This window comes from Typopeltis vanoorti, chromosome 21 (genome assembly GCF_054136105.1).
Source record: "Typopeltis vanoorti isolate ZY-2024b chromosome 21, IOZ_Tvanoo_1.0, whole genome shotgun sequence".
Taxonomy (NCBI): Eukaryota; Metazoa; Arthropoda; class Arachnida; order Uropygi; family Thelyphonidae; genus Typopeltis; species Typopeltis vanoorti.
This window is the reverse complement of record NC_143569.1, coordinates 19,052,284-19,075,530: the sequence shown is the minus strand read 5'-3', so window position 1 is coordinate 19,075,530 and position 23,247 is coordinate 19,052,284. Positions and strand designations below refer to the sequence as shown.

Sequence of the window (23,247 nt, the reverse complement as noted above, 5' to 3'; positions counted from 1 at the left end):
TAAAGAAAATTTTTCTACATTTCTCACTTTGTTTTCCACATTTTGCTATGAAATATAGATATATCTCTAATATTGTCTATTCTAGCATCTCATGTAAGACAAGCATAAGCTTCTCAGCTCTACAGTTTAATATTTTATTATGCACCCATCGAGATATCAGTTATGAATTTAACTTTCTGACATAGGTTAGTTACAGCATTGAATGAGCTTTTGTCTTCATATCTAATGGTACGTTTTTTTGAACTTGGGCAATCTGAAGCCTGGTGTTTCAGCTAATGAAACTTATTCAATGTATTAATAAAAGGCAGATTACGCAGGTTGTAGGTAGAGTTCATGTTGTTTAAATAGTGCAAGCCAGGCAACTACAATTTCAGTCTTGTTCTCATAAGCTCACTGGTCAATTTTTGAAACTTCACTTTCATTTGGCTATAAAATGTAGATGGATCCATAACATTCTCCATTTCAATATAATAAAACTATCATTTAATTTCATAGAGAACATTATATTCAAAATAATACAGCATAAAAATAAAAAATAATTGTACTTAATTTCTTCAAATAACAAAAAATATTAATGGAACTTATTTTAAACTGCAAAATAGATAAAAATTATTGATTTAATAATCAAAATGAATTCTTCAGCGTTTTTTTTTTGGAGTGGCATATGTCTGGTTTCTTGTGATATGAATTTTTTTTTTTTTTTTTTTTTTTTCAGGTGGTAAATAAACATCATAACCTCAAACATCTAAACATCAGCAGGTGGTAATAGACCACCTGCTTCTTTTCTTGAGGCCTAATGTGGACTGAAAACTTTTGATGTCTCTAGAACAAGGGCGAATCACAAGTGTTAATCTTTCATGTTCTAGATCTAGAGCAGGCTAACCTTAACTATTAGCCTTCGAGGTAATAATATGCTATGGATTTACAGTCCAGTGAGTGGAATTAAAAAGAGATAACCAGAAAGATAAGGAGTAATTGCAAACATGTTCCAATTACAAACAGTACATTCAAATCTATTTCTATTTTTAATTTGATCCTTCTTACGTATAAAAGTGAAGAAGAAATGCATACATCGTATACATAGATGTAATTTTCAAGTAAACAAAAACTTTCTTTATAAAAAATACCAACTCATAAAATACTTTTAAGTTATTGTACATTTAATATCATAGCAAGGCCAAGAATTAGATAATCTAGAGATTATAAACATTGTATTTTTCACACCACACCAGACTTCCAATAAGGGAAGTAGTGGTGTTATATTTTTATGTGTGTGTGCTTGATCTGCTCCATGTATGTTATTCCCCACCTATATCCAAATTTGTTATATTAGAGAGTCATGGAGTAAGATAACAATATATTTAATTTTATTTTTGTTGGTTAGAATGTTCCAGATTTGTATCTGTGAGAGTGCACTGACTTCAGGATCAACATGTGTTCTAAAGAATGAAGCTCAATTATAAAAAAATTAAAATATTTACATTAAACATATAATTATATACAACGGATAATACAAACAAAGAATAATTAAATGGCCATTTTTACAATAACATAAATGAGCTCAATAAATTTCTCTCATACTCTAACTTGCACAGTTACTGAGAGATTCGATATTGAGAGAATACACAAAATATTTTACAAAACAAACTGAAAATAGTGTTCTGCTAAATGTTCTGTAGCCTCACTGGTATGAAAACTTCCTTTGTAGCACTTACTTTGATTTTTGTTCATTTATTCACTCTGCCTTATCTCTCAAATTCCTTAGAATATAATATTGTTAATGATGAATATAACATTTGATTGATAAATAAGATTGATGAATATAAAATAAAATTGTTGATGATGTACAATTAAAAGGTCTCCTTTCTATAAACAATTTTCCTTAATTCATCTTTTCCTCATTTTTCTGAAATATGGATGACGAATAATTGCTCAGACAATAGGAATACATTTAATTGAGCAGTTCAAAATGCATGTTCCAATACAAGAACTTTTACTTCAGATTCCAAATTTCTTCTTGGAACATATATCACTTGCCTTTAATTAACCATGAAATATTTTCATAATCAAAGGTTTTATATATAATATACTGTGCTTCAATCATTAGCTTCACAGTTCTGTATCTTTGGAGAGTAATTCAGATGCATATAAAAACTTTTCTGAACTTTGAGAACTTAACTGGGTAGTTTATTAGTCCTTTTTGGCTTTCCTTCCTTACTTGCCTATTCTTTACTTTCTAGCATTCCTGTTTCCAAATGACAGATGTTCTAAAAAAAAAGAACAACTAATGTGCAAGTTCGTTACTGAGATTCAGAGCAAAATGAAGTGACAGCATGGCTGCTGTTGCTATAATACTCACACTTTGTACAGCCATAGTAACATACAAATACTACTGTAATACAAACCTATAAATAATATACACACAATTTTGTTTTATTACCTAAGGATTACAATATACAGTAAGCAACTAAACGAACTTTTAATTACAATTAAATTATTTTATATTGCTACCCGGGTGCTTAAGGTGTATAACTGAGAGGAGACCTCCACATAGCCTTTAAAAGAATGCGGAGAACTGACCAGGGCTTCTGACCTCATGTCCAATCCTCACCTTCTCGTGGTGCACCCCTGTTGGGTATCTACTTGGATACTGAATGAATGAGGATGGGCTGGCAATTTGGGATTTAGCCGACCAAATTGTATTCTTATTGGTTAGACCAAAACAAAAAAAGCTAATAATAACGGCAAATATCTGTTGGATTTCTGCTCAGGACATGGACTGGTTATTACTAACACCATGTTCCAACATAAATTATGTGCACAAATTCACATGGAGAGAAGAGGCTAGGAATAAGAAAAGTCTCATTGACTATGTTATTGTTGATAGTGATGTTTTCTCCCTGGTGCAGGACACCAGAGTGTACAGAGGATTTGAAATTGGAAGTGATCACTATTTAGTCTTGAGCAGAATAAAATTGAATTTCATATTGAAAAGAATAACATGTAAGAAAGTTTTAAAGCGAATAAAAGTTCAGCAGCTCTTAGATGTGAGCTGTAGACTAAAATATGCAAAGATTATTGAAGAAAAAATGAAAGAGTTTGAGAACAGGAATCAAACCTTGGAGCTTCATCGGCAAACTCTGAAGAAAACATTGATTGATTCTGCCAGAGAGGCATGTGGTGAAGTTGTCTGCAAGGATAGAAAAATTAGAACTCCATGGTGGACACAAGAAGTTAAACAGGCAGTGAAGGAAAAGAAGAAAGCATATCAAAAGTTCCTGTCAAATAAGTCAGCTTGTGCTCTTAGAGAATACAGAGACAAATGCAAGAATGCTAAACACTGAGTAAAACTAGCTAAACATAAGTCATGGAGAACTTTTTAAAGAATATAGAAAATAAATATCAAGGTGGCAAAATATTCTGAAGGTTGTTGAAGCTTAGGAATGGAGGAAAGAGTAAGAGGAGTTAGAGATGATAAAGGTGACATGAAAACGGAAGAAAAAGATATCCTTGAAGTATGGAGTAATTACTTCGAAAAATTGCTAAATGAAACAAGCAGTGATGACAGCACAGTTATAAAAAAACACTGACCAGGCATGCAGTCAGGAATACATATCCATACTTGAAGTAGAAAAAGCCATCAAAGGCTTAAAATGTGGAAAGGCAGCAGAAGTAGATGATATTCGACCAGAAATGCTGAAGTATGGTGGTATAAAAGTCTTACAGTGGCTGCGCTGCATAGTTCAGAAAGCCTGGACAGAGGGACGAATTCCCGATGATTGGAATAGAGCTCTCATAGTACCCATATATAAAAAGGGAAATAAAACTGAATGTGAGAATTACAGAGGTATTTCCCTACTGAGTGTTTCTGGCAAAATTTATGCCAGTATAGTTGAGAAACGGTTGAGAAGAATTATGGAAGAAAGCTCGGTGAAGAACATGCTGGATTCAGGCCAAATAGAGGCTGTCAAGATCAGATATTCACTTTACCACAAATAGTCGAGAAAGCATGGGAATATAACAAAGATCTGTATTTAAGTTTTGTCGATTTGGAAAAGGCATATGACAAGGTGCCAAGAGAGAAGCTATTCAATACGCTGCAGTTATATGGTGTCAATGGGGCATTATATCAAGCAATACTTAGTCTTTATTTGAGTTGTAAGTCAGCAGTTAGAATTGAAGTAAGTACAGGAAGAACGTTTAATGTTAAATCTGGTGTGAGGCAAGGATGTACATTATCCCCTCTGTTATTCATTATCTATATGGATCACATTATGAAGGAAAGTGGTATTAAACATGATATCAGAATTGGAGATGTTAATGTCAGCTCTTTGCTTTATGCGGACGATGTTATACTTCTAAATAAATCTGCTACAAGTTTGCAAGAATCTCTGACTAAATTGAATAGTTGTTGTAATAATATGGAATGAAGGTCAGCATTAAAAAGACAAAGACAATGAAAATACGCAGAATCATCGAAAATGTCAGCTGTGTTGTGAACGGAGAACCTGTGGAACAAGTAAAACATTTCAGCTACTTGGGCACGATTTTTAGTGAAGATGGTAAATTTAGTATAGAAATAGACAACAGAGTCAGCAAAGCTGGTATGGTGGGAAGTCAATTGAATAAATTCATATGGAATAAGAGAGAAATTAGTCAGAACGCTAAATTAGCCATATACAAGACAGTATTCAAACCAGTTTAAACTTATGGATCCGAGAGCTGAGTCAGAAGTAAAAGACTTGACCAAAGACTAGAGACCGCAGATATGAGAATGCTGAGACTGTATTGAATATTAGAGGTATGAACAGATGGCATCAATGGCAATTATCATATTAAAAACGAGGATATTAGGAAAGAACTTGACATTGTCAGCAACCAGGAATGCATTAATAGAGCTAATCTCAGGTGGTATGGTCACTTAAACAGAATGGGTGAGGAAAGATTAGCAAAACAAGTGTTCTCTGCCAGGTTGGCAGGAAAACGACCCAAAGGAAGACCAAGATACAGGTGGATTGATACGGTACAAAGTGCCTTAGATGATAGAAATATAAGATCTGATAATGTTGGAGTCTTGACAGGTAACAGACTGATTTGGAGGAAAATTGTAGATAGGAAGTTAGTAATGATGTAATTTTTTTCATGTAGTACTATCATATCCTGTACACCCCTCGAGGGTACATGGCAGGAATTTGATGATGATATACTGCCACCGCTTGATCACATGGCAGCTACGATAATACTAAGTATATAACTGCATTATTAAATGTGAACAAATGGCATATATACTTTAGATTATCTTATCACATAAAAAAACTTATTTCTCATTGAATAAAATTCTTCCCAAACATATATAAAACTGTAAATAAACGAACATAAGTAAAACATTTATGCGAGATTTTTAAAGTGGTGTTACAATGAGAAACAAAACTCATCTATTACCTAAAGACTACAGACATCGATGCAACAGATTTGAATCTGTAACAACTTTTTGTTAGAGAGAGAGGAGGAGGTAGCTTCTTGGCCAACCATGCCAAATTACATCACAAGATGGACATTCAGAAACTGTTTCATTGTATCTGAAATATGATACTGCATATATCTTGTAACTCATGTTTTGAATATTGTTGACTGATCATTTGTTGATGATGTACAAAAGAAAGAAATACATTGGAGTTAATAAATTCTATTTTTCTGTGCATGTGTCAATGGTTATTAAACATAGAATATGGTATTATATCAATAGTGCAAAAATATATGTTTAGATCAAAATGAAAAATTCGAAAAACTCAATTTTTGATAATTTAAATGTGAACAGAATACAGGTAGTTCTCACTTCGTGAATTTTTTGGATCAGAATTTTTATTTTAAATTGTACGTAGCGAAGGACGTAATGATCAATTAGAATGAGCCTTGGAGATGCGAGTGTGTTATTTGTAGTTTTCTTCGATTATACCTAATTTTTTTATTTTGTTTTCTTTTTAGCTATAACCCTTTCACTTGATTGCAACGTTTAAAGCACATCATCTCAAAGAGACTTTTGAAATGCTAATAAAAGCAACTGATAAAGATGGAACTTTTCTCTATCAAAGAGTTTTGGAAGAGATTCAATGTTTCAGATGCAATTTGGGTAACACCCTGGCATAAAGTTTCCGAAAAAACTATGACATAAACTTTGTCCATAGTTTAGTGATAATTTCGAAGGCTTTGAAGACCCAACAAAGATTGTGAATTCTGAAACTCAAGTGATCTTAGGTATGGCTAACCAGTTACAAATGGAAGTTTCAGAAGATGACGTTAAGCTGCTTCAATCTCACACTATGGAACTCTCACTCAATGATCACCTTCAATTAGAGGAACAAGAAAGAAATGAAGAAGAAAAAGACAAAGGAAATAACGAATATGAAGCTCCAACTCAGTTCTTCACTTTAAAATGCCTAGAAGAAGAATTTAAACTTCTCGAAAAAGCTCAAGCAATCTTTTGAATCACAAGATTCAGATTTTGAATGATTTAGTAAATCTTCCCATGAAATGAATAATGCTTCTGCTTGCTATAGAGCTATTTTAAAAAGAAGCGAAAGTCAACAAGCAGATGACACTCTAGGTCTTCTTTGAAAATAAAGATGCACCGAAGCTTCCTAATATAAACCTCCTACTACCTCGAGGCTGCCGATTCACTCGGTGATATAGAAATGAGCTAATTTTTTTTTTTTCAAAGAATCCTTTTTAATTTAAAATTTTCTTATGTTATTTTTTTAAATATGTAAATATTTGAGCAGTAAAGTCTTTTTCTTAACATTTAATATTCATTTTATATTTTATATATTCCTTCCAAGAACATCACACTCACTTATAACATTATTTCTAAGACAAATAAACTCCTGTTTACGAATTCTTGTTTTATGAACAGTTGCCAGGTACCAATTAATTCCTAAAGGAGGGAACCACCTGTATATACTAAACTGATACGCTAATAAGTCCTGAAAAAAAAAAAAAAGATATAGAGTGAGAGGAATTGACATATATATAATATAGACTTACATGAAACATAACTAGCAGATGGGCAATGTGACATATCCAGTTCATGATAGCAGCATGTTTCACTGTTCAGAAAATCAAGATAAGTATCCAGCCATCCAATGGGCTTCAGCGCAACATACGTTCTGTAAAAATAAAAGACATCACTAATCTGATCTGTTTTCCATAAAACAGAAATTTATACAAAAACGAATAAGACTGCAAAGGCACTGTTAAGGTTAGTTGATATGACAATAATATTTTATTTATTTATTTATTTTTTTAAATGTTGGGCTCATATATGAGAGGTTGGCTGATCAACCTATAGTACTGTATAGTATATGGATAGTGGGTTGGGAAAGGAGAAGCTTGTTGACATTTGATTTAAAGGCCTGTATATTGTATTCTTTGGGAAATACATCAGGGAGAAGACTGTTCCACAGTACAGCAGTAGCAGGGACGAAGGAGGAGGAAAAGAAACTTGTTCTGTGGGTTTCAAGGTGTAATGTGAAAGGATGTTGGGCAACAGCTGTATGTGTTCCAATGGGCTTAGTACAGAGTGAGGGAATTATTGATGCTGTTTCATATTTATTTGCAGGGACTAAATGTCTATATGAAAGTGAGGAGAATGAGTTGATAAGGGATGGGTCATTTATCAATCTAACTGCTCTCCTCTGTATTGAGCCAAGCATTTTGAGGGAGCTTTTAGGAGCCCCCACTCCAAATATGAGAACAGCATTCAATAGCTGGACGGTTCTGTGATTTGTATAAGGTTAACAGTTGTTTAGAGGTGAAGTAATGTCTTGAGTGAAAGAGAAATCCAAGTTTTTTAAAAGTTGAGGATGCAATGGTTGTGATGTGTTTATGCCAGGAGAGGCCTGATGTCAAGGTAATCTGTAATTCCAAGAAGAGAAATCTCATCTTGTCTGGGAATTTGAGTGTTATCAAAAATAATACTGGGGGAAAATGGTTCTTTTTTGTGGGAAATAAGAGAGAACTGGGTTTTACTAGCGTTGAAGTTGACAATTGTAGGATGGCTTGAAGGTCAGAATTAAGGGAAGTTGTGGTTGATGTTCTGTGGGTTGAAGTGAGTTGTGTAGGGTAAAGTTTATCAAATGAAAGGGAGGAGTGCAATGTGCTGTCATCTGCAAAACTGTGTATTGGGCTGGAGTCAACTGAAGTAGGTCACTGATATACAGAAGGAAGAGGGTCGGTGAGAGAACTGAACCATGTGGGACCCCAGCATTAGTTGGATGGTGAGAGGATAGGGAGTAGTCTACCATCACACATAGTGAACATCCAGACAAAACTGGCAATCCATCTGGAATCCTCAGACAGTCCAAATGATGGAAGTTTGCTTAGTAAGCCTTTGTGCCAGACCCGATCAAAGGCTTTATCACTCATTTTAGGAAAGGTTGAATATAGGCCAATTTCCAGGTTTAGGATATCCAGTGGAGTAAGAGTATGTACAGATGATGGCATAGGATCTCTTTCTGGCAAAAGGATATAGGGGGCATTGTATGTTGGGCAGTTGGAATGACTGGGGGGGGGCATTTGCCAGTCAGTTATGCATACATTGGAGGCAAAGTGTGAAGCCAGAAGATTAGCTTTTTCTGTGGGTGATGTTGCAATTGAGTCATCTGGGTATGATAGGGGTGGGAATAGTGTAAGGCAAAAGTTACAACCAATTGCTTTGGCAAGAGACCAAAAGGCATGGCTGCCGTTTGGACAGGCTGCAAGTTTCCTGCTTTTTTGCCTGTTCAAATTCCATTTTGGAAGCATTGATAATTTTCTTGCATCTGTTTTGGACATAGATATTGAAGGAGGATGGAGTTCTTGATGTAAGCCAGTTGTGGCATGCCTGATTTTTCATTTGTACAGCCTATGTGCCACAGGCTGTACAAATGAAATAAATGAAAACCATTAAAGTCTTAATTGATGCCAAAAATTAGAAATGATGAAATATATTGTGACAATGTACGAGTTAGGTTCCAAAAGTTTCTAGCCTGATATACAAAATTTGCACCAATTTTAAAACACCATCTATGAGGAGGTTAGTGTACCTATTTCAACTCTCTACCTGCATCATTCAGTTGGAAGTACTCGTTTGACTAATATGTGGCACTAAGTGGCTGTAATGTTAAAAATTGAGTGCTGCACTGTGATCAAGTTTTTCACCAAAGAAGGGCTTTCTCCAAGTGCTATCAAACAGCAATTGGATGGTGTTTATGGGGAAGCTTTTCCTTCATATTCCACCATGAAGGAATGAGCTAAACAGTTTCCCTAGGAAGAGAGCATCAAAGATGATTCTTGTGATGGTCGGCCTATGGAAGTGATGACTGAGGAAAATGTCTCTCTTGTTGAAGAGAAACTGCTCAATGATAGACTGCTGAGGCTCAAAGAAATCTCATCGAGGTTGGGGCTTTCTATAACAACCATCTTTCGTATCATTCACTAGAAGCTTTACATGACGAAGGTCAGTGCAAGGTGGGTCCGACTTCTCTCTTTAATTCAGAGGGAGCACTGTATGACCTGTTCCTATATGTTTTAAGAGCTTTCCAAGGGAATCTGAGAGAAGTGATGGAATCCATATCACAGGGATGAAACCATGGTGCTTTATTACGATCTTCTTTCCAAAAGATAATCCGTGGAGTGGTGCAAACCAGGCATCACTCAAGTCCAAATGAAGATCATGGCAACAACCTATTGGGATGGCTGGGGGAATTCTCAATTGACTTCACGGAAAGGACTACCACTGTGGCAGAACATTATGCATCACTGCTGCACAAACTGTGCTATTGCCATAAAGAAAAAGAGACAAGGAATGCTGAGTCATGGTGTTTGCCTGCTACACACAATGCTCCAGTCCATATGGCTATTGTTGCGAAGGCTGCAGTGAAGGACTGTGGCTTCCAGGATATTGAACACCCACCCTACAGCCCAGGTCTAGAACCCAGTGACTACTACCTCTTCTTGAAACTGAAGAAAGACCTTCAAGGAAGAAAGTTGCATATGAAAATGAGGTAAAAGATGCAGTTTTAGGCTATTTTGCACACTACAAGCTATTATATATTATATTATAAAAGTACAAACTATTTTTTCAAGGGCATAAAAATGTTAATTCAAGGATGTGAAAAGCATGTTGAAGTAAAGGGAGATTATGTTGAAAAGTGACACAGTTGTTTTCTTTCTATCATGTCTAAAAGTTAGTCAGGACAGAAACTTATGGAACCACCCTAGTACATTATGTATGAGTATAGGATGAAGAAGCAAAGATATTTCTCATCACACACACACACACACACACACACACACACACTTGTGAGAGAGATACAAATTTTTGAAGATAAAATAGCGTTAGGTTAAGCATTATGGCTGCCGCTAGAGGGATTTGTAGTCGTTTGTGTTTGTTGAGAGCTCCTGATAAGGTATGTGTTATTTTAAGTTATCAATGATAAATTTACTTGAATATTACGTAGTTTTGTTTGCCTTGCATACCTTAGTGTGTCTGTGTGTTTTTGGTGTTTCATTTTATAATTTGATAAAATACGTTAGAAGTGAGTATGGCTCCCGTTCGAAGGAAAATGGCGGCCAGTAATGATGGTTCGCCATCTTTATTCAATAACAGTAACATAAAGGAGATGATTCAGTGTACTATCAGCAAAATGTATGCTTTGCGGAGTGCGGTCGGAGTATGGTTAGATGATAATAAAGGAGTGAATGTGTGTAGAAAATGTAAGGAGAATGAGGAATTAAAGTGTATTTCAGGTAGTGAGTGTGATATTTTTGTCAGACTTCAGAATGAAGAAAATAGTGATATGACAAGAAATGGCAATGTTGTACCAGAGAAATGTGAGGGCGTGAATGTAGAAAGTGTGAATGATGGTATTAATTCAGAGCAAATTAATGGCTTTACAGAGAATACAAAAGATGAGATAGATGCAATGAGTGAGATCGCGTTGTTGAGTGGAGCGATACAAAGGGCAAAGCGGCAGCTAGGGCATATGAACAAAAGTAGACTGAGTGTACCAGCCAATAATAAAAAGTATGATAGGAAAAATAAGCGCATGAGTGTGAACGTAAACAAAATGAAGGAGAGAGTGCTGTATGGAGACTTGTTAGTACGAGGTGTGTTAGTAGAGGATTTGACAAAATCGTACCAACCTGGTACTACCATAAAGGATGTAACTGAGTCTATTAGAGAGCAAAAGGAAAGAGTGAAAGAAATGATTGTTGTGGCAGGTACGAATGATTTGAAAGGAGATAAAATGGAAATGATAGAGGACCTGAATGAATTGTTTGAGGTAACAAAAGAAAAGAGTGAGAGAGTTAGGATGATTAGTCTTTTGCCACGGTATGATAGTGAAGTGTTTAAAAGGAGGGCCATAATTGCAAATGACTTTATGCATGGGTTATTTATGATGAGTGATGTGGAATTTGTGTATGTGTGGAGTGAGTTCGATGGGCAAAAGGATCTATATAAGATGGATGGCTTGTATTTGAATGGATACAGTGTAAGGAGACTTGAAAAAGTGTTGCTGAATGTAGTGGATGTGGAAAATCAGGGAAACTAGATTTATTAAGGGGGGGTAGGAGTAGATATACAGACCTTAGGGAGGCAGTTGAATGTATGAATGAGTATAATATGCCCGAGCGAACAAGGACAACAAATCAGAATGGGACAGTTAATATAAGGCATCAAGGTAGGGATGGGGCTAATGGGGATCTTATATTCATGTACACTAAGGCTAGCAGTATTAGGAACAAGAAGGAAGAATTTCTGGCATTGGTTGGCACTTCCAGACCATAGGTTATTGGCATTAGTGAATCATGGCTAACTGTAGATGATATAGCTAGTGGGATTAAATGTGATGGGTATAGGAATGACAGGGAGAATAAAATTGGGGGAGGAGTATTGTTGATGATAGCTGATGAGCTGCAGCCAAGGAGAATAGAAGCTGAATTGCAGGATAGAGAAAAGAGCACATTTGAGGCCATTTGGAGTGAGATTGTGGCTAGCAGAACAAAATATACAATTGGGTGCTGCTATAGACCAGGTGATGGAAAAAATGGTGGAGACAGTATGCACAAGCAAATAGAAGAAATGAGTGGAAGGAGGATAATTATTATGGGAGATTTCAACTATCGTCGCATTGACTGGAGTGAGGAGAGGACACACAGGAGGAAGGAATTGGATTTTATGAAGTTATTAAGGGATAACTATCTGCGACAGCATATAATGGAACTAGAGGTGAGAGAGTGCTTGACCTAGTAATTACATCTGAGGATTTGGCTGTAACAAATATGACCACATTGCCACCAATTGGTGAGAGTGATCATAGGGTCTTGACTTGAGAGGTGGCTAAAGGTGTGGAATTTACAATTAAGACAGGGTACATGTGGAATTATCGGGCTGGAAAGTATGACAAGCTTAGGAGTTTGATTGGTTCAGTGCTATGGCATGTACAACTGCAAGGACTAGAAGTTGATAGTGCATGGGAGGCAGTTAAGAAGTGTTTGCATGAAGCAATAGCTGACTGTATACCTAGAGTCCGAATAATAAATCAAGTAGGGGTTAAATGGATGAATAACACCATGAAGCTTGAGCTGCAATAAAAGAAACAACTATGAAGGGAATTTAAGGAGAAAGGTGACAGGCAGGCACATGAACGGTATAAAACGCAGGCCAGAAGGGTAATGAGTGTGATAAGAAAAGCAAAAAAGATTACGAAAGAACATTGGCCATGCAGGCTAAAGAGAATCCTAAACAGTTTTTTCGATATGTTGCAAGTAAAAGGAAAAATGTATATGGCAGAATGATTTTAAAGAATGCCGATGGTAGGGAGGTAAATGAATCAGTTGATATAGTTGAGTTACTGAGTGAACACTTTGCAAGAATATATCATCCAGGTGGTGACATTGCAGAAATGAATGAACCAATAGATTATACGGGAATTGTGGTGAATGAAGTCTAGGTGAGTAGTCTATTGCACAACCTCAATGTTAATACATCTGTGGGATTGGATGGTATACCAGCTCGTGTCGTACGAGAAGCTGCTAAAGAATTGTCAGTACCCTTGACCATTTTGTTTAATTTAAGTCTCGGATCTGGGTTAGTCTCAAGGGGGTGGAAAGAGGGGAAAATAGTTCCACTGCATAGAGGTGGTTCCAAGACTGCTGTTGTAAATTACCGACCGATTAGCATTTCAGGAATCATTGTCAAGGTCTTAGAGAAATTAGTCAAGTAAAGAATACAGGACTGGATAGATGCAAATGGGATATTGTATGGGGGACAACATGGTTTTGTGAAGGGTAGATCATGCCTCAGTAACTTGCTCATGTTTTATAACACAGTGACGGCTGAATTGGATAAGGGTAATGGGTTTACAGTGATTCTACTGGACCTTGCTAAGACCTTTGACAGGATACCACATGGAACCCTAATCAGCAAACTGGAGCAGATGGGGATGGATATAGGGTTGGTGAGATGGATGGGAGAGTGGTTGATGGAGAGATACCAGAGAGTGGTTTATTCAGGAGTTGAGTCTAAAAGACGGCTTGTGACTAGTGGTGTGCCACAGGGCTCTGTTCTTGGACCACTACTTTTCAATTTGTTCATCAATGATATAGGAAAGGATCTGAGAGGAAGTGTTCACTTGTTTGCTGATGATGCAAAGTTGGGTAGAGCAATTGTGAGTGCACAGAATGTCAAAATTTTACAGGATGATTTGGATAGTTTGGAGGAATGGGCTAGGAAAAATGGATGTCAATTTAATGTGGCAAAGTGTAAGGTTATGCATTTTGGGGTGAAAAGAATAGCAGCAGTATATCACATTGGTGGAACTGTACTCCTGGAGATTGATGAGGCCAGGGATTTGGGAGTGCAGGTGGATAGGGAATTGAAGTTTAGGGAGCACATTGCAAAAGTGGCTAAATCAGCTCATCAAATCACTTGGCTTCTGAAAAATACTTTAACATGCAGAGACAAACAAGTTATTGTTCCTCTGTATCGGGCCTTGATAAGACCCCATCTGGACTACTATGCCCAGTTATGAGCACCAGGGTTTCTTCGTGATGGGAAGTAAGTGGAGAGGATCCAGAGATGAGTGACCAAGATGATAGCAGGTCTGTGGAATGAACTATATGAGAATAGGTTGAAGGTTTTGTGGGTTGCAAAAATTGGTTGATAGGCGTAAAAGGGGTGATATGATTGAGACATGTTACTATAAGATTAATCCAGAAGATTTTTTGAAAATAGGACTGGTGGTGGGAGGACTAGGGGCCATGCATGGAAGCTGGAATAATAATAATGATTATTGTAGGTTTTTTTTAATAGAAAACATTCAAAAAACAAAAACAAATTAAAGACACACCTTATAAATTGAACAAAAAAAAAAACAAAAAAAGAATCAAAGACACGTCTTATTTTGTCAAGCTGGCAAAATGCCTTAGGCTATAAAGCACTGTCACAAACCATGGCATAAAAAAGTATGTACAAAAAAAAACAATAAAAGAAACACACACACACACACAGTCGGAACTAATGTTAAAAAAACTCTCTTCAAAATATATAATTATAAAAGTTAGTATTTTGTATAAATTTAGAAACATATCAAAAGAATCAAATCTCTGAGTGTTATAGAAGGCTCAGGAAAAATAAAAGCGTTCAAATAATGACTGACTATTGGTGAAATAATGGCAGTCAGTTAAAATGAGTGTGAGATTTAACACAAAACTACAGTACTTACAGATAAACATGCTATCACTCCCCCTCAACTATATCCTATTGGAGCCTAGTAAGTGCAACTAAACTGCCACAGTTTAATTTCAGTCTTAATCTGGTATAAATGGCTGTTCTCTGTCCCATGATATTTTTTGCTGTGATGTTAATTTTTATCTCATAATCCATCCGTAACTCATGTAGGGACTAAGTAGATGATGGTATCTTAGAAAACAAGCTGAACTGGCTGCAGCATTTGTAGTCTCGTTTCTGTGATACAAACATGAACATGGCTTGGGATCCAACATAGGTAATTGTCCAAATGGAGCATCTTTATCTGAGAGAACAAATGTTAGATTTGGTAGACCAGCAGCGATATGTTGTTGGCTTCAAAGTGCCTAAGGTGAGCTTCTGAAATCAGTATAAATCATTCACTTCTGATAGCATTTCAGTTTCTGCATGCAACTCAGCTGTATAGCTTGTACTTTATAGTCAGATATGATAGGCATATCTATAGACAGTATAGAATCAGAGTAATCTGCTGTGTGTGTGGTGTGTGTGAAAGTGTTGCTGATAGACAGGTGGAAGGTAGAATGGTTCATTAATCGACATAAAGAGAAGCTACATAGTAGAATGTGCAGCTGTGACATGGTGCTAAAGCATTTAGTGCAATCAGTACAATATTGGCTATTCTGATGTCTAGAGCTGAGTAACGTTTAATTGATCACGAGATGGTCTGGGAGGGATTTTATTTTGGTCACATATAACAGGACAGCTGTTGATGCTAGTCAGATTGAAAAGCAATGATGTTTTCATTTGCTTCAAAGTGAAGACTAGGAACTAGTGATGTTTGAAATGCTTCAGTTACAATCCTGATAGCCTGATGGTGAACTGCATTCAGTCACTGAAGTGTGCTGTCTCATGCATAAGCACAGATTTGAGACTTATAATCAAGGCTTGATACAATAAATGCTCAGAGCAATGAGCATGTACCCATACCTCAGATGGAAGAAGCTACAGTACAAATGATGTGTATCCTTTTTTGACATTTATCTCAAAACTGACGTGTAGAAATGGAAACCCTGTAAACAATACTGTCAACTGCTTCATTTTGTTAAAAGTGTGTATGTGTGACTGCCTGCAACTATAAAAAAAAAACACTTGGGTTATTCTTCAGGTTAGGTCTGAACCACTAGCATCATTCGAGTATTTCTAGTTACTTTGGGGAAAAAATTCTAGTTTTCTTCTTGTTTTCAATATTCTGTAATATACACACTACCACAAGGACACCATTTAGAAGAAAAACAAACTTTCTGCTTGAAATAAAATGTTCTGTCTCCACTTCATTTGTTAAGAGGAAAAAAAATGTAGGGATAAATAAACACTTTTTCTTATTAGATTGCTTAATATGTAAGTAATATATAAAAAAAAAAAAAATGTGTATCTGAATGAAACTCATCAGATACTCGACAGATGTATATGTGGTCCAAATGCAAGTTTTTTTTTTTAGTCTCAAAAACCTTGCTTCTGTTATAAATGGGATTACTGTTTGTGCTTGGATATAGATGAAGACTGCATACTGCAGGCTTAATGGAGTAAAACAGTACTATTTATTTTTTTCAATATTTTGTTTCAGTACAGACTTCTTCAGGGAGTACAATATAAAACTTATAACACACACACATACATACCATCAAACTAAGTGAAATGTGGATGAAAGACTAGTCCTAACTGGGTCTTGGTTATGAACTGGGATCTCAAAGGATTAACATTTCCCATATTTTGATTAGTTTCTGCATCTATGTTTATTCAGATTATGCTCATTTCTGAGGCCAGCCACAATTTCTAAAAAGAGTCTATTCTAAATATGTCATGATGAGCATGGTCTGAAAAAGACCTAATTAAACATAGTACTGATTGCAGATGTATATCTTATGTTCTTTCTGTTAGCTGATCTTCTTTCTGTCTGCAGTAAGCCAACGTTTGGGAACAGGGAACTCTATACACACCGAGAACAGAGAGAGAGAAAGGGAACTGGTTCTTAGTGGAATAGATAAGGGGAAGAGCTTGTTTTAAGTGGAGCTTGATAGCTGTGTAGAAGTTGTATTTCTTTAGAATTCTGCCTATTTTTTCTAATGTGCCTCAGATGTAGGGGATGGTGATAGCACTAATAAAATCCTTCTGAAGAGATGCAATGGGGGGGGGGAAGGATCATTTTTTTTTTATTCAGAAGAAAATGTAACCATTAGATAGGAAGTTGCAGTGTGCATGCATCCATATGATATCAATATACAGCAATCCCTCGATTAGTGCACCTACTGCGTTCTTTAAAACAGGCGCATTAATCAAAAACGCACTAATCGAATATAATAACCTATGGGAAAAAGTATAATTCATTCAAATTTCTGTTTTGAACCTTAATTTTTTTATAAAAGAATTAAGGTATGTCTCAGGGTCTAAAAGGAAAATCATGAAGCTGAAAGACAATAAAACATATTCATAATATAAATTTTATTATTCTACTTCTTAACAAAGAATTGAGGTAACATAGTTTGGCAGGCATTTTGTTTCTTTTTTTTTCATACAACCCACAGGCCCTATTGCCTCTTCTGCAAATTTTACTGCTTCTCTCTTCATCAGGGTCAGCCTCTAAGCATTGCTGCTTAAAAACTTCAATTGTACGAAAAATATTTTCAAATCGTTTGTTTCTGTGAAATCCCTTTTGGCTGACTATCAGCGGTTAAATTTTCTTCATTTTCGTCGGGATCTTCCCGCTGTACATCTAAATTTAGTAGGTCAAAATCGCTCAATTCTTCAGAATGAGATTTAATTAACTCTTGGACGCATGAATTGGTCGCCAACACGCGAAATCACATGCTTTATAGATAAAATTTCCCAACTGTTATACAACCAAAATAGTTACCATTTTAAAAACTACAATGATCATAAAGGGTCTTGAATCTGTGGGCGTACGATAGCAGATGACATAAATTTTGTGATAAAAATTTGGAACATAGTATACATAGTGTACATGGAAGTAGTATAGTATGCAATTAAAATAACTTTGTAAATTGTTTTAAATTGGTAACTAAATTATTTCATTCTGGCGAGTGATTTTTTAAAATAGTTAGCCATAAAAATGTATAGAAAGAAAATTTTTTAAAAATCTGTAACATTTATTTTTAAGATGTAAATAGGCACACTAATCGAATTGGGGTATCGAAAAAAAATGATGCACTGATCGGGGGCGCATTAATCGAGGGATTACTTTTAATGTATAAAAACTTCCCAAAATATGGAAAACATTAATCCTTTGACAGACATTTCCCATATTTCAAGTGCCCAACACTGATAGAACTAACCTTTCATTCACATGTTACATTTAGTTTTGTGTTACCATTATATGTGTGTTACAAGTTTTCCATTATATATCCCCTGAAGATGCTGCCATGACTGAGATGCAATTTTGGGAGAATTAAATAGTTTTTAAATCATTTCCCAGTGCTGTTTTACTCCATTAAGCCTTCAACATGAATTCCTCCCACCTCTAAGTCTTAACACATGGCAGATGAAAGTCACGTTTGGGACAAAAATATATGCAAGCAGTTTACTGCGGCAATATGTAATTTTTAAATAATGGCTTCACACATGTAAGAGAGAACTAAATATAATTTATTACTCCTATATATTTTGCTTAATATGTCATGAGCTTCATCCAAGTAGAAGGCAGAAGAACTGGTAACAGCATTTAAATTCTGAATACGAGTCATCATACAGCAAGAGGAAACACTATTAGTGTTCAGAGACGTGGAAATGGATGTATAATTAATTAAACTCTGTCTGATTAAGATTAAGACGGTAGCAAAGAACTTCACACAATTCAAAAAATAGATGATGTCATTGACATCATCTATCATCTTCTCGTGCCATTGACATTAGCATCTTTGTATGGTTCTACGAACTATGACTAATGTCAATGACATGAGAAGCAAGGCCTGAACCTTCAGATTCTAAAATCTTATATAATCTTGATGTTCTATTCTAATAACAGACTGGCCATTCTGCTATTATATTACATACAAAATATGATTTTTTCTGCATTGCTTTTTAGGGTCAGGAACTCTAAGGTCAAAGAGAACAGTGCTAATGTTTTGGCAAAATGCTCCACACGTGTAACATGTTTTGCAATTGCTTTTGTATTAACATCCAGATCTCCTTGGTATTTGTTGATCTGGTGTGGTGTTGGGCTGATTAAATACATTTATATGGAATGAGAGAAATTATCTACAGTGCTAAATTAGCTGTATACATAAAGTGTATAAACCAATGGGAGAAACAGTTGATCAAAGACTAAAGACCACAAATATGAGAGTTAAGAGAGTGAACAGATAGCATTAATGGCAAAGTCATATGAAAAATGAAGATATTAATAACTCAACAATGTTAACATTCTGAAATGAGTGAGCAGAGCTTATCTAAGTGATATGGTCACTTTGTTGATCTGGTGTGGTGTTGGGCTGATTAAATACATTTATATGGAATGAGAGAAATTATCTACAGTGCTAAATTAGCTGTATACATAAAGTGTATAAACCAATGGGAGAAACAGTTGATCAAAGACTAAAGACCACAAATATGAGAGTTAAGAGAGTGAACAGATAGCATTAATGGCAAAGTCATATGAAAAATGAAGATATTAATAACTCAACAATGTTAACATTCTGAAATGAGTGAGCAGAGCTTATCTAAGTGATATGGTCACTTGAATGGTGGCATTAAGATCATCTTTTTCCAGATGTTTCATGTAGAAAATGGGTAGGGGAAGTGAAACAGGAGAACCTACAGCTGTATTTGTTTGTATATTTTGTTTTTCCAAATGAAGTAAGGCACTCTAACCACTCAGCCATTCAGGCTGAGTGTGTGGAGAAACATGGGGAGTGCCATGGTAAACAAAATTATAAAGATAAGGGATGTCCTGGGGTTGAGGGGGTTAGAGAACAATTTTAATTAATAAGCCAGCAAAGGGAATATTAGTAAAGAGAAAAATTATGCCAAAACTGATCATGATATCAAGAAAAAGCTGATATTTCTAAATACAGAAAAAAGGTACAACCAGTAAAATGGACATTAATGAGCTGGTGATGTGCAATCTATAGCCTCTCCCAACCAAGTTAACTGCATCTTTCTGTGGTATGGTGGTATTCCATAAACAGGAGGTGAATATTAGCATCTTATAAGCATATCTTTCCAAATTGAAAGAAATACTACTAAGAAGGAAATGCCTCATCCTCCAGTGAAACACCTGTGACCTGATTACTGGGGAAGTAACTACTGCCACTTCATGTTTCATTTCATAAGTAGGATCATGGTTTGTGCTGTACCCTTTCTTTGCACATGCAGTGATATAGCGTTGCTTGCATGTTTCTCCACACAGCCACTCTGAATGGCTGAGTGGTTAGAGTGCCTGCTCTCCAACCAACAGGCTGCAGGTCATTTTGATTGTCTTTAGGTGGGATATTTCATCACCCAGTGTGAGACTACTGCCCCAATTATTGGAGATCTGAAGTGGCATGAAAAAGTTCCATGTTTGGTATCTAGAAAAGGGTTTCTGGACTGTATAAAAAATAAATTAGAAAATAAAAAAAATATATATAAAAATTTATTAAAAATCTGAGCTCACCTACAATACAGAATGTACTATAGGTTAGCAAATAACCTTTTGTGGGTGAGAGCAACATGAAAACTAGGGGGTCAGCATCTCCTCCATATGCATATAGCAGTTAAAACCATTTCTATAGGCAGGGCTAGATGTCAATACAGGTCTGCACCTGTTGGTAATGTTTTGAGAGATTTCCTAATCATCTGGCAAATTACTCTTCCAGGTCGTGCCTAGAGGGAGACTGAATATAGAAGCTTGCAGAGGACACTGTCGAGCCTTCACTGGCATTGGAGTCTGGGGGTATTCTCTGTACAGAAGTTGTGTTCCACAAGTCCTTTGCCTCTACTGCATGTCCCTGCTGTATAGCTTAATGAAATATGTTGTGTGCTAACTTTTCTACTACTATGAAAGTAGTAGAAAGATTATCATACAACATATTATATAATCACTGGAGTTCAAAGAAAATCTCCACAAAAAGCACCCACTCTCCTACAAATGCAGCAGAACAACAAAATTCCACAAAAACACTTTATCCACTTTGCCAACATGATCTCAGTATTATCATCAATGGTGTGCACCACCTCTCAGAGGTACCATACCCAATCTGTTATTTATTACTGAACTTAAGTGCCTACAGTTATAACTCAACTGAACTTTCTGCATTACATCATGCATTCTGTCGTCCATAAGAAGGGAGAGGTCCAGTTATCAGAACTGGACCTCCATTTATGTGATATGCTTTTTCTGAAGATTTCTTTACTTCACTTTGCTGTCTTTACTGTTCTAATTCTGAAGGCTATACTGAATTCTTTGATTATCTCTGAAATAATTACACACACACACAGTCTAATTACCTAAACAATGAAATAATCTTCCTCTGCAATTTCAACATCCACAATTCTGACTGACATCCCTTCTCTAATATCACAGACCAAGACTGGAAGGAAATAGAATAGTCTGCTATATAAATTACTAGAATGGATTAAACTCTTAAATTTTTAAACTAAACAATTCTTTACACATTTCACTATCTTTTGACCGACAGCATCTTCAGGAAAATTTACAAAAAGAGCATATAAAAGATCGAAATACTTCAAACAGCCATTATTTTACAAAGTGAAAGACAGCAAACAGTCAGTCAATAATGTGTATCACTAGGCACATCATGTGCAGTCTGTATAATTCTGTTTAAAACTCGAGGTGATCACTGGCATAACACAAGTCTTGAAAGAACGTAAACAAATTAAGGATTTTCAGATGTCAAATTCTTTGGTTTCTGTTTAATGTGCTGCAAGATCAGGATTACTTCAGAAAACTCTGAACATTCTTGCAAAAGTGTTTTACACTAAGTAAACCATGGAGGTAGATGATGACCAATCTACAGTGTGACATTCTTTGACACTGTGCACAAGACCATCCCATTTTCTCTTCTTGTTTTCCACATTGCCTCTGTGCTCTTTTTTTTTTTTTTTTTTTTTTTTTTGATGCATGACCTATGGAATGAGATCTTGTATACTTCAGGGTGTTTGTAAAATGGATGCAAAGTGTATATTTTCTTTGATTTTTTATAAGTTAGGGATTATGGAATTGTCCCCATAAATTGGTAAAAAAAACCTGCTGGAAAACAAGATTTTGCATTCTTGGGTACATATGTAGTTTTTTGCTGCCGTCTCATGTTTCTATTTTTCATTCTGATGATATAATACCACCTAAAGATAAGGCAGTTCTCTTGGCACAAGGCAAATCTCCCACCTACTATTCTTTCTTTTAGAGAAAGAAATCTTGTGCCATAGTTACATTACTTATTTACACCAAAACACAAGGCATAGGTAATAATATTTATTTCATTAGAAGGCTAGATATTTCATTCTGAAACTTACAGACCATCTTCGGGCAGTGACAGCTGATTACAGGGTAGAATGCAAACAATGGATTTAACATATTTACGTGAATATAACTCGCTCTTGCACATATTTCGCATCCCTGATTTTACTTTATAAAAAAAGAAACTAAAAAATATCGCATGTACCTCGAACATGAAAAAATTTAAAACTATAGAAATATATGTGGATGTTATGGCAGTTTCAGATATTTTGGAATTCAGTTTAAGAGAATCAGCATTTCAACTCAACAGTCATCAGCTTGCCTTTGTCATTGAGTCATGCAATCTTTTGCATGACTCAACGACAAAGGCAAGCTGATGACTGTTGAGTTGAAATGCTGATTCTCTTAAACTGAATTCCAAAATATCTGAAACTTCAAATAATGCATGGAAAGGCTTATGTGTTCACAGTAAGTTATCTATTTTCAACAGTATTGATGACAACACAGAATGATAAGAAAATAATACTCGTTAACTTATTTGCTGATATTTCGTTGAGTTACATCCAGCATCTTCAGAGCACAAAAACAGTTTGTCACAATATGTGAAACAACAATTTGGTATAACAGTGGGACTAGTTAAAAAAATTGTAATGGACAACAACACAAGGAACTAAAGTCCTAATCAGGCACCATCTATGATGGAAAAAGAGAGAAAACAAATATTAATTAGCTCTTATAATGACTGTTTCCCAGATTTTTGTAAAATTTATATAGCCATACTTGTTGAGGTTTAGAGTTCGTTTTAAAGCTTCTGTTGATTCCAAAAACAATCTCTCTGACTTATGACTTCTATGTAGCACTATTGTTTTCTTCCAATTGATTCAGTGGGAAGTGGTATCCAAGGCAAAGAATGCTGAAAGATTGAGGATAAAGTGATGGATTTTCATCATTATGTGATTCAACTTAGAAAGAGCAATAACTATATGTTATCACAAATAGCTAATGCCAAACACCCCTCAATTTTGAC

General features: G+C 35.6%; 1 protein-coding gene across 2 annotated transcripts in view; it reads right to left on the bottom strand.

The window, feature by feature from the left end:
* Positions 1-23,247, bottom strand: part of LOC150094659 (NPC intracellular cholesterol transporter 1-like) — a 495,369-nt gene that overhangs the window by 121,537 nt on the left and 350,585 nt on the right. For both annotated transcript variants that reach the window (XM_090411343.1, XM_090411344.1), the window contains one exon: positions 7,042-7,163. In XM_090411343.1, the coding sequence (XP_090267469.1) occupies positions 7,042-7,163 (122 nt within the window). The remainder of the gene's footprint in view (positions 1-7,041; positions 7,164-23,247) is intronic.